Below are 14063 nucleotides of genomic sequence, written 5' to 3'. Positions count from 1 at the left end.
ATGACTACATATTTATTAAAACATCAACTTAAGCTTTTTTGCCAGTTGGCACTTTAATGTAGAACTATTTCAAAGAAATAGCAAACCATCACAATGTTTGTCTTCAGGCCGTCTGCTCTGTGGGAGCACTGTCTCAAACAGAATCAGATCAGACAGCTTCAAGTATACAGTCAAACAAGGTGCTTTAAGAGTCACTGGACTCTGACTGGCCTACTGAGCCGTGACGCTGTTTGAAATGTGCCAATGTCCTGAGCTGTAGAGTGACCCTGCAGTCCAAAAGCCATGAGATAGCCATGACTTTGGCCATCATAAGGAGTAGTTATTGACTTAAAACTTTCTTTGAAAGTCTGGTTAAGAAGCAGTTTGTTAGAAAATGCAAGATCATTCTACGCTCAATGATTTTCTCTCATATAGATTGTTGCTTTACCAGATGGTTGATGGGAGACAATAGAGAGATGTTGTTGGTTTAGGCCATATTTTATAACTATGACACTGTCAACCATTTACCCCTTCATATAGCAAAAACATTCTAGAGTCAAATGTGAGGCCATCTGTGTGACAACAGAAACTTTGCCCAAACCGGGACGTGCAAGCAATGCAGAAACGATGCAATCAAGAGCTGGTTGAAATTCTTGTACAACAGTGTGACAGACTTATAAACATGTTAAATGCCTCTGGCAAGTTGAAATCTATTGCAACATGGCAGACATTTAACCTTTTCAAGCTGTGTCAAACTGGTTATGTAACCTAAACCCTGGAAGCTAACGGGGCTCAAGGTTTGATTGGATATTATCTTAAGGATTGTGTGGGTGGGATATACAGATGAGAATCATTATAGCAAGTTGAACTATTTGACTTAATTTAATAAATTCATTTAAAAAAATCCCTAATTATTGAGGAAAACAATACCAAAATGTTATCAGACTCTCAGGTCTACATGAGGAATAACATCAAGCTTTTACACAAATTAATACATTTATTGAAGAAAAATGCATGCTTCATTTTAAAAATAACACATTTCAGGTCCACATGTAAAATAATTGCAAGACTTTTTTGTGTCTGTAGATTTAAACATTTTTCAAGATGTTTAAATGAATTAAATTAAGTTAATTTACAAAGCATGACTTCCCAACAAATGTACTGTAAAGACACTCAACCAAAGACATCGTGTCTATATTCAGAAATATTTAGTCAGATTAATCAAATCATGTAAATTCAAATTCAAAAACACTCATCCTGGGTCTATCCTATTTACTGAACAATGCAATAAAGTCTGTTTATTTCAATTGGTAAGAAGTTTGTTTGTTTGTTTTTTCAATCTGAGGAAACTCAGCTGATTACATCAAGTTACTGACTTTGCAGCAAACCCTGATATTGAGCAGCAACTATTATTATTATTAGTCTTGTTTTTATTGTAGTTGTTTTTTTTTGTTTGTTTGTTTTTTGTTTTTATTGTAGTTGTTGGGTAAAACTAGGGTGCAATGTAAATGGACTAAGATCCTAAAATGTGTTTTAAACATGAAGAATGTCTTGTTATAAGTCTTGTAACAAGATATTTTTCATGTTCTAAGTGAAATAATCTTCCAGTGCAACTAGCACTTTTTAAAATCAATATTAATGAATTACGTACTTAGAACGTAAGTACGTAATTCTTTCTGAAAAGTTACTTGTAAGTTAGTTTTGTCGTATTTCAAGTGCACTCACCTGTTTGCACTAGAACCTAGATCAAAACGTAAGGTTAGTAAGGCTTGGTGTTTTTGCAGTGCATACCAGGTTAAATCTGAACTTGATGATCTTCATTTGTTTCCTTGTAAAGCAAAGATTATCAGAGAGGATTCCTAACATGTTTCAACACATATGTACACACCTATTCTGTAAGAAGGGGGCATCGGTGGCTCATGTATAACAAGATCAGGAGAAACCGGTCTGCTTGGCTCAGACTCCATTTGAGAGCAGAGCAGAAGGAGGACCAAAAATCTGGATCAGGGTGAGTGTTTACTCCATATTTGTCTTGTTTCCCTACTGTCTTGAGAGAGTTTATTCTCTTTGAGCTTTTTGGACCGCAGTGAATATTTTAAAACTCAATTTTTGCAGTTTAGTCAATCTGAAATTATATATTAGCTGTGAGAAGGAGGGGAGGGGCTTCATATGAGTCAGGCATGATAAGATCAGGAGAAACAGGTTATTTATTTGGCTTCACTGGCTTTAAAAAAAAATATCCCTATTAAATACTTGTACTTGCATAACATGATAGGATTTTTTCTAAACACTCAGCCTCGGCAAAAACTAGGCTTATGGTCTGATTTTCAAATCATGCTATGTAAAAGTGCTCATCATTTGAACATCAATCATATTTTGTCACCTTCCAGTGGTATTTTTGTGAGTCAAACTCAAAGTATTGCATAATTGGGAAGTGAAAGAAAACTGAGGTATGGTGTTATGATTTGCGACCAAAATATTCAGCAACCTTCATTTCAGTCTGGGCTGCACAGCTTTTGAAAGCTCGTAAAGTTGCAGTCATACATGTACCTTGTTTATCAGTGAGAAAAAATGTTCTGGAACCAGAAACTCATTTTCAGAGTAATTTCACTTAGAGTTCCTAGAAAGAGTTTGCTGAACCTTCTTTCAGAACAGATTTCATTTTCCAGACTGTAAATTAGTGACATCCGCCTTAGTCAATTCTGAAAATGATAATTTGCAGGAAGGAATCTCAATATTTTCTACTACTCAGTGTAACCAGAGAACTATACTGTGAAAAAAAAAACATCTCTAATTTACAGTAAAATACCAGCAGCTGTTGTTGCCATAATTTTACCGTATAAAAACGGTAAATTCCTGTAAAATTCTGGCAACCACAGCTGCCAGTATTTTACCGTAGATCCATCCGTCCATTCATTTTCTGTACACCCTTGTCCCTAGTGGGGTCAGGAGGGGTCATGTTGCCTATCTCCAGCGAAACATTTTGGGCGAGAGGCGGGGTCACCCTGGACAGGTTGCCAGTCTGTCACAATTTTAGTGTAGATTATACAAAAACTTTTTACATTGCACAGATTAGATGCTTCAGTTGTTGTTGCAAACCAACTGAAGCATCTCCGTACAGCAAGATGGAGATGATTGAAGATGGAGAAACATTTGGTGCTCACATCAGTTCTCTTATTGTCAGGCTCTGACATGTCAGAGCAGAGCTGCAAGAGCAGCTGCTCAGACTTCAGTTGACTGCAAATCCATGTGCTCTGACATGTCTATGGTGATGTCTACACACAATGTCGTAGTTTGCAAATTTTTTGTGCAAGTTTCAGAATTTCTCCCTACAGCAAACTTCATTGTGAAAGCTGTACACTTTTGAAGGAGGCCTCTGATTAGACAAAAAACCAAGAGATTTTCTAACATATTTTCTTCTGATTTAAGTTGTAGGTCGAGATGTGCGAGGATGAAAAGCTTGCTGGCATCCTGGATGATATAGTTGATGATGAATTCCGTCGCTTCAAATGGCTTCTAGAGAAAGAGACCTGGAATGGAATGGAGCCCATCAAAACCTCCAAGTTGGATAGGGCAGAGAGGCACGACGTCGTGGACCTAATGGTGCAGAAATACCAGTTTGCTGGAGCTGTAATGGTTATGGGGATTATTATGGAAAAGATCAACAGAAATGACCTGGTGAAGAAGCTCAGTGACCTGAGTCTTGAAGCTGCAGTAGTTGAAGGTCAGTAACAGACAGAAGGACTTCATATCCTTCTGAGCCCAAAACTGATCCAAAGTAGAGTCCGTTCTGGATTTCAGATGCTTGACCCAGAGGTACATAAGACAAGAAACCCTTCACCCTTAGTAAAGACTGGTTCAGGATCTTTAGACCACATGATGGTGGTCTAAAGTCCAATAGAGTCCACGTAATGATGGTGGTCTAAAGTCCAATAGAGTCCACGTACAATTCATGTAAATGGAGTCTACGAATAAGAGTGCATTTATTAATAGGCAAAGTTGTACAATTTTCCCTCTTTACATTTTTCATTTTCATGTCTGCCATTTTCGGTCTCAAGTTTCGTCTGAATTAAATTCTCATGGTCTGTAGTTGCAATGACCCCCTCGATTAAATAACTTGACATAAAAACAATAAATTTAGTCTGAGTCTTAATTTGCTGAAGTGTTTCCTCTTGTATCTTTACTTCTTTGTTCAGATTTTGCTGGTCGGTGTCAACATGGCCATAAAGAATATCTGAAGAAGACATTCCAGTGTCTCCGTGAAGGCATTGCAGAAGCTGGAAAGAAAACCTTTCTAAATGATATCTACACAGAGCTCTACATCTTGGATGGAGGAACTGGACAGGTTAATAATGAACATGAGGTCAGACAGATTGAAACAGCAACCAGCAAACCAGGAAAAACAATACAACTAGACGACATCTTTAAACCCGAACCTGAAAAAAACGAACCAATCAGAACAGTGATGACAAAGGGAGTGGCTGGCATTGGGAAAACAGTCTTAACACAGAAGTTCACTCTCGACTGGGCTGCAGACCAAACCAACCAGAACATCCAGTTCATATTTCCATTCACTTTCAGAGAGCTGAACACACTGAAAGAGAAAAGGTTCAGCTTGGTGGAACTAATTCATAAATTCTTTATTAAAACCAAAGATGTCTGTGGCTTTGAACAGTTCCAGGTTCTGTTCATCTTTGATGGCTTGGATGAGAGTCGACTTCCTCTGGACTTTCACAACACAGAGATCCTGACTGATGCTACAGAGTCCAGCTCAGTGGATGTTCTTCTGATAAACCTCATCAGGGGGAAACTGCTTCCCTCTGCTCTCCTCTGGATAACCACACGACCTGCAGCAGCCAATCAGATCCCTGCTGAGTTTATTGACATGGTCATAGAAGTCAGGGGGTTCACCGACTCACAGAAGGAGGAGTACTTCAGGAAGAAATTCAGAGATGACGAGGAGAAGGCCAACAAGATCATATCCCACATCACAGCATCCCGAAGCCTTCACATCATGTGCCACATCCCAGTCTTCTGCTGGATCACTGCTGATGTTCTGGAGGATGAGTTGAAGAACAAAGAGGGAGGAGAGCTGCCCGTGACCCTGACTGAGATGTACATCAAGTTCTTGGTAGTTCAGATCAAAATCAAGAAGAAAAAGTATGACGGAGGAGCTGAGCAAGATCCAGACGTCAGCAAGATGGTTCAGTCTCTGGGAAAACTGGCTTTGGAGCAGCTGCTAAATGGAAACCTCATCTTCTATAAATCAGACCTCCAAGATTGTGGCATAGAGATCAAAGACGCTTCTTTCTCAGGAGTGTTCACTGAGATCTTTAAAGAGGAGACGGGGATGGGCAAAACCTCGGTCTACTCCTTTGTTCATCTGAGCATCCAGGAGTTTCTGGCTGCTGTCTACATGCTCCACAGTTTCACCACAAGGAACACAGAGGTAATGAAGATGTTCCTGGAAGAAGATGACCACTCATCTTTGTATTACTTCTTGACTTTTTTCATGACGTCCAAGAAAACAGACCATGGCTACTCACTGGATAAGCTCCTGAAGAAAGTCATGGAGAAATCCCTCAGCAGTGAAAATGGCTACCTGGACCTGTTTGTCCGCTTCCTTCATGGTCTCACTGTGGAGTCCAACCAAAAACACCTAGGAGGCCTGATGGGTCAGACAGAGAACAGCCCAGAAACGATCCAGAGAATCACCGACAATCTGAAGAAGATGAACACTGATGATATCTCTCCTGATAGAAGCATCAACATCTTTTACTGTTTGATGGAGATGAACAACCTCTCATTTTGTAAGGAGATTCAACATCTCCTGGAATCAGGGAAGAAACTCTCAGAGGTCCAGTGCTCAGCTCTTGCCTACACGCTGCAGATGTCTGAGGAGGTTCTGGATGAGTTGGACCTGGAGAAGTACAAGACATCAGCAGGTGGACGACTGAGACTTGTTCCAGCTGTGACAAACTGCAGGAAGGCTGTGTGAGTCCAGATGTCTTCATGGTCTGAATGCTGATTCGGCCTTGCTGTCCTCATGTTTCTTCTTCATTCTTCAAGAGATTGCTTCTGGGCATTTTTTTGGCCTTTAACATCTTCCTTCACCCTTTGGACTATTTCAACCATTCAAATATCTTAATGTTCTCCTCATCCAGGACAGCACTGTTGCAGCGTTTGGTACTTAGAGAATTTTTTTTTAAATCATTTTAAAAAAATATCCCACTTTTATCAGTTCTTGTGTTGAAATTAATAGAAAATGCTGACAACTCAAGAAAATCTCTGTTTTATATGAAAGACCCAATCATCCAGAGACATTTTTTAAACTTCTAACCCCTCTTGAGTCACTGGGCTGCTACCACATGATTCACCACTTAGGATCTTTAGCTGTTTTTATAAACTCTTTGTTTAGGTTTTTATGGAAACTTGGACATTACGATTTCTTCTAACCCCCAACCCTTTGTTTCTTTGAGACAATGGACAGACCACTATAGATGCATGTTATCATATTTTATTGTGTGTTTATAACGGATTGTGTGATTGTAAATACAACTTAGTATTTCTTCTCTAATCACAGACTTGGTGGTGGCTGTTGGCTCTCGGAGACTGAATGTGAAGTTGTGGCCTCAGCTCTGCAGTCCAAACGCTTCCATCTGACTGAACTGGAAATAAGTCAGTTCTGCAAACTGAAAGACTCTGGAATGAAGCATCTGTGTGAGATCCTGGAGAGTTCAGCCAGCATAGTGAAGTGTTTGAGGTTTGTGTTCTCTATTTCTCCAATAAAATCAATCACGGATATTTTAACATGTGTAATGAATAATTTTATTCTGATGCATTATCTTTTAAAACAATATGTTGTCAGAATAGTATTTCTAAAATGCTTTACCTCACAAATGAATTATTTTTTATTATATCTGACTTTTAGTCTGTTGAACTTTATTTTTCTCACATTAAAATGCTTTTGCCTGATGAACAAAACTGAGGAATATAAGTCAGTGTCTTCCAACACTTATTGTCATCAAGTAACCTGTGTATAATGTGTGCAGTATGCTGGACTGGAAGATTAATGACTAGGTACATCAGTGTTAGGGGGGACGTCTGGAAAGGTTAAAGTTTTCAACCAATCCATGGAAAACGGATGAGGAGAAGACAGAGCACCAACCATACAAGCCTGATGTAGTACTTCACCACCACATCATCTTTTAAGAAATGCTCCTCCATTTTTTGTCCCATAAGTAAAAATGAGCTTCCAGTGATTTGGATGCAGATAAATAATGATTGCTGTAGAAACTTAGTCCAGACGTTGTTGTCTTGCACACCACAGGTGACTTAACGATAGATAAACTACATCAGTCAGCCCATTCTCCTCTGACATCAGTTCATCATGTTTCTATGATTTTTACATGCAGTGAATTTATTTAATTTCTACATTTGTATTGTTTTTTTGTTCATATTTCAGTTTTGACCTGCATCCTGTTGGCTTAACTATTTTCTTTGTTCAGGTTGGAGAGCTGCAGTTTGTCAGAGACCAGCTGGTCGTCTCTGTTCTCAGCTCTGAAGTCCAACCCGACCCATCTGACAGAACTGGACCTGAGTGGCAACACAGACCTGAAAGATTCTGGAGTGAAAGAGTTCTGTGGTTTCCTACGTACTCCTGTCTGCATAATACAAAAACTGAGGTCAGAAACCATGTTTTAGTTTAGAGCTGATGTTTCTTATGTGAAACTTTATCTTTGTCCACTTTCACCAATGGACAAATGTTGTTTTCTTGACCATTTGTGTTATTACCCCCTTGGCGAGTTACTGGAAAAGGCTCTGGAAGCTACTGGTTGCTAGTTAGTGATGTGGTGGAGATCTCTGGTGTAACATTGAGGAAGACTTCTGTGAATAATTCAGGAGGTGGAGAACCTGTTGGCTTTAAATGTCTGATCACCTCCTGCAGAGATGACAGTCACAGGTTCAAAGCTGTCAAAGACGACAAAGCAGGACACCAAGACGTATCTGGGCCTCTGTGCAGGTGACTCTCTCAATAAAATGCTGCAAAACGTTTCACCTGCAGCAGGCCAGGGTTCAGTCCGGTCTGTACAAATAAAACCCGAGGATCGTGACCATTTGACCCGTCACATCAGAGACGTGTTTTCTTTTGACGTCCTTAACGGTTTTTAGCAACGATGCCAGCAATCCTTTAATATTTGAACTGACACCTATGATGGGTCCGTCTTCCACAGGTTGCCATAGAAACTTAGTCCAGATGTTGTTGTCTTAGCCACAACAGTTTGATATATAATGTCAACCAGCCCATTCTCCTCTGACATCAGTTCATCATGTTTCTGTGATTTCTACAATCAGTGAATTTATTTCATTTCTACATTTTTTATTAATTTGTTCATATTTCAGTTTTAACCCGCAATTTGTTGACTTCAGCTCATTTGTTTTAATCTATTTTCAGACTGCAGGACTGCGGGTTGACAGAGATCAGCTGTGCTTCTCTGGTCTCAGCTCTGAGGTCCAACCCGTCCCATCTGACAGAACTGAACCTGAGCCTCAACTACGGCCTGAAAGATGCCGGAGTGAAGGAGCTTTGTGGTTTTCTCCAGACTCCTTTCTGCAAAATAAAGATATTGAGGTCAGAAGCCATATTTTTAGTTTAACTTTCTGATGTGAAATTTGTAGGCATATGGCGGATATTTTTGTGATCTACACCGAGGCTCTCCATGGAAAAGTTTGTTTCTTCTTCTTCTCTGGCTTGGTCCGGTTAAAGTTTCTTTGTTGTTAATAAAGCACAAGCAATTCATCTTCCCAACATCATGTTCAATCAGTCACAGCGCTAATTTCACAGGCATTAACCACGTCTGCAGAGAGAAGGTCAAAAGTTATTTTTTATTTGGATAAAACAATAAAAAAACAATTGGATATTTCTTTGTTCATGTTTCAGCTGTATCCTGTTGATTTCAGCTCACGCGTCTTATTCTGTACTCAGATTGAGCAGCTGCAGTTTGTCAGAGGTCAGCTGTGCTTCTCTGGCCTCGGCTCTGAAGTCCAACCCGTCCCATCTGACAGAACTGAACCTGAACTACAACAAACGCCTGAAAGATGCTGGAGTCAAAGAGCTCTGTGGTTTCCTACAGAGTCCTGACTGCAAAATACAAAAACTCAGGTGCAAGCTTATTTCCCTTCATATCTCAGTGAATACTTTGGTATAATTAATTTGAAAAACAAAGGTCATGTCTTCTGCTCTAATAAATATTTTTCCTGAGTTTGTTCCTGGACTTGGAGCTAAGGTTTAATTCAGTCCCTAAAGTCAGTTTTACATTAAGTGTTCTTCGTGACGCCATGTCTTTGTGGCTGTGCAATAATTAATGTATCTGCATTAATCTACATTTGTTCGCATTTCCTCTGAAATTTCCCCTAATTTCTTCACTTTCTGTAAAAAAATGTAATAATTTGGCTGCAGAAGCTGAGTTTGTATCGACGCGTACGCTGGTGGAGCTGATATTTTAAGAGTTGAAGTCTTTGTGAACGCAGCAGCATGATGTCATGGATATTAAGTAGCGATCTTTAACTGGTTCTGTTGGACTGTCTTAACCTGCGTCTGGTTGGCTTCAGCTCACGTCTTGTGTTGTTTATTCAGTCTGGTGAACTGCAAGCTGTCAGAGGTCAGCTGTGCTTCTCTGGCCTCGGCTCTGAAGTCCAACCCTTCCCATCTGAAACGACTGGACTTGCTGTCGAACAAACTGAAGAGGTCAGATGTTCAGCAGCTGAAGGATCTCGTAAAGACTGTAAGGTCAGTAGATGGTTGTGAGCGAGTCCGGCTACGGTCAGCAGTACTGAACCAAACCCAGTCCAAAGCATCAAAGCGACGCTGCAGTGTTTCCAGTAAAGCTGCATGCTGAATGGCGACATGCCAAGGAGATAGAATCTTGTTGTGTTCCTGTTTCCAGGAATTCAAGCTCGGTATCAGCTGCCGGTTTTTCAGCATGTCTCCAGACTGCGTGCTCGTAATTGTTCAATCTGTAGTAGCATCTTAGATCTGATCTAAGACTGTTTGTTCTCCCTGTTCAACAGAAACAAACTGATAAAGTTTCATGTTTGTCCCTGCTCTGAGATCAGTCTAAGTGACTCTTATTTCACAAACCGTCATTACGTTTAGCCACCAGGTGGTCTTTCTGCTGAAGTCCACTCGTCACAGCTGGACATTTGTCCTTCTGTCCTTAGTTTCATCCAGACGTGTTCAGGGACAGCCTCCGTGTTTATTAGTCAGCTGATGTTTCAACGGCAGACGAGGTGTTCACCAGCAGCAGAGTGTGTGTGTGTGTGTGTGTGTTTTGGATGGAGCAGCAGGAAATCCCTCAACAAAGTGTTTGTGAAGCAACGACGCCTTCGTGAACCTCAGCAGTTTATTTCCTCTGTTTACTTGAATGGAGCCGTCCGAGGACGCTAAGTGTGTGTACGTGTGTGTGAGCTTGGAGTTCATTGTGTTCACTCCAGCGTGATAAGATGAGAGCTGAAGGTAAGGTTTCCTGGATGAGCTGCATCAGTGACTGTGAGCTGATGAAGAGAGGCTGGAAGCGCTCACCGATCTGCTGCTCCTTTCTTCTCTCTGCAGGACGTAGTGACCTCGGAGAAAAGAGAGAAGCATCGCTGTGTCCTGACGATCCTCCTGATGACCTGCTTGAAGAGGCAGTTTAAAAGAGATTCACGATGATGAACTTTGAGATGAAAGATTTTTTTTTATCCTGTTTATTTTCTCATATCTGTTGTTAAAGTTTCAAAAGCGTTCTGATTAAGGAGACGTGAGTCGGCTGATTCCATCTCATCAGAGCAGATGGTACAGATCCAGGCTATGTTCTAACATCTTAGTTAGTAATATTCTTAGTTATATACCGCAGTTATCAAACACGCGATCGATTCAAGAAGTGGTTCGCCAATTTTGCTTGTGAATCAAAAACAAATGGCAAAACGCTGCTGTTTCACCTGTCACATTTTCTTATTTTAGGATTTTATTGCATGTGCGTTTGCAATTAATTTGCGCACCTGTGCGTGATGCAACCTAGGGATGATTCCATGACTCAAGTTCCTCAATTATGAAAATTCCTCGAGGAAAATGCATCTGCCTCGAAGCTTTGTTAAACTATGTTTTATTTTTTAGTGCACCGTGTTCCGGCCGGGTCATTATTTGTGTTGGGCAGCGCTCTCACTTCTCCCTGTGAGTTGTTGCTAAGCGCTAGCAGCATAACGTCAGATTTTCTGGGTTTTTATCGTTTTCTGTGGGACCTATAAGCATTTTTAAATGAACTGGCGTGACGGCCTTTCTCCTCCCGTAACTCCATGTTTCGAGAGAGAGGGATTTTTCCACAGTATTCTATTAATAACAGTAATCGCTGCAGTACTCAATTACTAAAATATTCCAGTCCTCGGACCCTCTCCTAAGGTTCACACATCAGACAGTAATAATAAATCATTACTTGTCAAAAAAAAAAAAAATACAAAACAACACTGAGGAACCAGTATTCTAATTTCCTTCTTATTTCTGATGTTTTCAAATGTGAAGTGTCAAATGAGCTGTAATGTGTTTTTGACACATTCTGACAAAGCGCTTCATCTGCGCCCTACGAGCCTGAGCACAGTAAAGGTTTTTATTTTTAAGTTATATAGAAATAAGTTCCCAAGGTTTGCAACAAGCTTGGGATCCTCCATTGTTTGATATGAACAGATTAAGTCTATAATCAGAATTGATGTATTAGTATCACAGACATGTTGTGCTTGTTTATTCAGTTTAAGGCGTCACGTTGTTTTCACTTGGCCTGTTTTACATGCGTCGTTCTCTCCATGTCGCAGTGGAAGCGAATGAAGCGCCGCGGCGCGTCGGCTCACGAGGAAAACCTCAGTGCTTCATGAAGCTTCATCTCGCCATCACTGCTGATATTGTTTCTCTTTGGATCGATGAAGATTGCGTTCGAAATCAGCTCCACTTTGTGGGTTCATGAGTTTTGGTCTGAACTTGATTCAACTGGAAAGTTTCTCTCTGATTTATTTTCAGCTTGCAACTAAAACAAGCGGAATAAAACTCGATTCAACAGTTTCCAGGCTGCAGTTTTCTTCATCCTCATGCAGTTTTTAGATGGTATTTTCATAATATTTTCTATAGATGTTTGGTCACTTTATCTACTGCTGCACTGAGCTCAGTGACTAAATGATGGTTTATTAGAGAGATGCAGCTTTTTTGATTATTTTATATCAAACATTTTTTTTATTTTCTTCTTTATGAAGGTTAACATCTAAAACGTAAAAATAAAGTTTATTGCGCTTCAGCATCTCCTTTACTTGCATTGGAAACATTTTCTGGAGCAGCTCAGAGATTTTTGTACCCAAGAATCAGATCTTTATGAAGCATCTAAGGTGCTATTCCAGGCATTGGTCACTAGGGTGCACCAAAGATCCTTCTCTGAATCCAAACCTGCTGCAGTTTCTGTGGTCGTTCCTTTGGTCACCGCTAGTTCACCTGCAAACATCCATCTGGCTTAAGGCATAAGAAATTATTTTGAAAAGCTTCAATATTTTAGTGAAAGGCTCCAGGAAGGAAGATCATAGCGGCATTCAGGAGGAACATGAGATTAAAACATCACCTGATCCACAAAGGTTAGATCAGACAGCCAGCATTAAACCTTTGGTCAGGGTCAGGGGTTACGGTTAGGAGCCAGCGCCTGAGAGGGAAGCCACTGCAAGAGTACATCAGGCCCGAACAGTTTGAACTTCTTTTGTAATCCTCCCCTAATGGATCCTGTCTTGACGGATTAAAGCACATATGTCAAACTTAAGGCTCGTGGGCCAAAACTGGCCTGCCGTGGCTTTTTGTGTGGCCCTCAAGACTCCAGACGCTAAATTACATCAAACAGTCCACCCAGTTTTCTGTTATTTATTCTGTGATTGTGGAAATTCACGGAAAATCAACAGGTTCCCACATTTTTTCCCCGATAATGCATAACTGTAAGTTTATTGCAAATTTTCCGCAAAAAAAATCCATTGGGTTTAACTGACTACTAACTCCCACCTGTAGGTGGCAGTATGTTGTACTTTTGCGACACCGCTGCCTCAGCCTTATTTGACATCAAGTTATTAATTTGTCTATCATCGACACCAACGATTAACAAACTCACAAGCGCCATACATAAACGCAAATATTGCTAAATTCCTTGAAACTATTTCTTCACTAGTTCCACAAAACTAGTTAATTGCAAAAACAAAACAAAATAAAACAAAAAAAATTGCAAAATCATGAAGGGACTGAGCAATATGAGGAGATGTTTAATTTTAAGAAGTACTTCTAATATTCAGAGACAGGTATTTATTATTATTTTAACAGTTTATAATGGGTTTTATCAATACATTCTGGCATGACCGGCCCTTTAAGAACATTTATTATCTTGATCTGACACCAAAACAAAAATGAGTTTGACACCCTTACATTAACGCATCTGTTGTTCAGAATCACATCCAAAGTATGTAAGTGTTTGCAGTGATTAAGGAAGAATGGTTATGTCTCATCTTTGGGAATATTTAGTTCCATTTTTTATTTTTATTTTTTTGAAATGCCTACGATACAATCTCAAAGATGGCAGAAGGTCACCATAAATGTAGAAAAAAAAAGATCAGAGCAGAGAAGCAGAGTTTAGGATGTTTAATACAATAAATGACTGTACAGCAGACACACACACACACACACACACACTCTCTCTCTCTCTTTGTGTCTCGCTCGGCCTCCCATCCCAACATACTGTAACACAAAGAGCCAAGGAAACACAACGACCACAGCAAACATCGCATGAACAAACACAGTGATCTACAGAGTCTTCACTTGGCTTAGCGCTGGCTCTCTGGCCATTCATGTGGAAACCAACAATGACCTCATCGCCGTGGTAATACTGCGGCGCTCCCGTCATTTCTCACAGTCAGCAGCTGCAACGGTAACACAGAGAAGAGAAACTGCCCAGACGACAAGCTGCTGTTTTAAAGGAGTAGTCTGGTTATTTTCAGATGACTGAGTCACCGTTATTGAACCGTCTCCATGCGGAGGGCTC

The 14063-nt window shown here is 40.2% G+C and overlaps 1 protein-coding gene across 1 annotated transcript; it reads left to right on the top strand.

Annotated features, from left to right (window-relative positions):
• Nucleotides 1-1847: 1847 nt before the first annotated feature.
• Nucleotides 1848-12067, top strand: LOC103151400 (NACHT, LRR and PYD domains-containing protein 3-like). The gene is made up of 9 exons (XM_007571439.2): nucleotides 1848-1987; nucleotides 3409-3703; nucleotides 4176-5973; nucleotides 6563-6742; nucleotides 7488-7664; nucleotides 8435-8611; nucleotides 8966-9142; nucleotides 9617-9769; nucleotides 10592-12067. The coding sequence occupies exons 2-9, from the start codon at nucleotides 3421-3423 to the stop codon at nucleotides 10596-10598; spliced, it is 2952 nt and encodes a 983-aa protein (XP_007571501.1). The 5' UTR covers nucleotides 1848-1987; nucleotides 3409-3420; the 3' UTR covers nucleotides 10599-12067.
• Nucleotides 12068-14063: the final 1996 nt, after the last annotated feature.

This window comes from Poecilia formosa, unplaced genomic scaffold (assembly GCF_000485575.1).
Source record: "Poecilia formosa unplaced genomic scaffold, Poecilia_formosa-5.1.2 Scaffold280, whole genome shotgun sequence".
Taxonomy (NCBI): domain Eukaryota; kingdom Metazoa; phylum Chordata; class Actinopteri; order Cyprinodontiformes; family Poeciliidae; genus Poecilia; species Poecilia formosa.
Note: the sequence above shows the minus strand (reverse complement) of the source record. Positions and strands in the feature narration are given on the sequence as shown.

What these genes read in the sequence shown, in the direction of transcription:
- LOC103151400 (XM_007571439.2), top strand. Translation starts at nt 3,421, where the DNA reads ATGTGCGAGGATGAAAAGCTTGCTGGCATCCTGGATGATATAGTTGAT. An exon ending in AGCATAGTGAAGTGTTTGAG is followed by an intron (nt 6,743 to 7,487) that starts GTTTGTGTTCTC and finishes TTCTTTGTTCAG; the next exon opens with GTTGGAGAGCTGCAGTTTGT. An exon ending in TGCATAATACAAAAACTGAG is followed by an intron (nt 7,665 to 8,434) that starts GTCAGAAACCAT and finishes ATCTATTTTCAG; the next exon opens with ACTGCAGGACTGCGGGTTGA.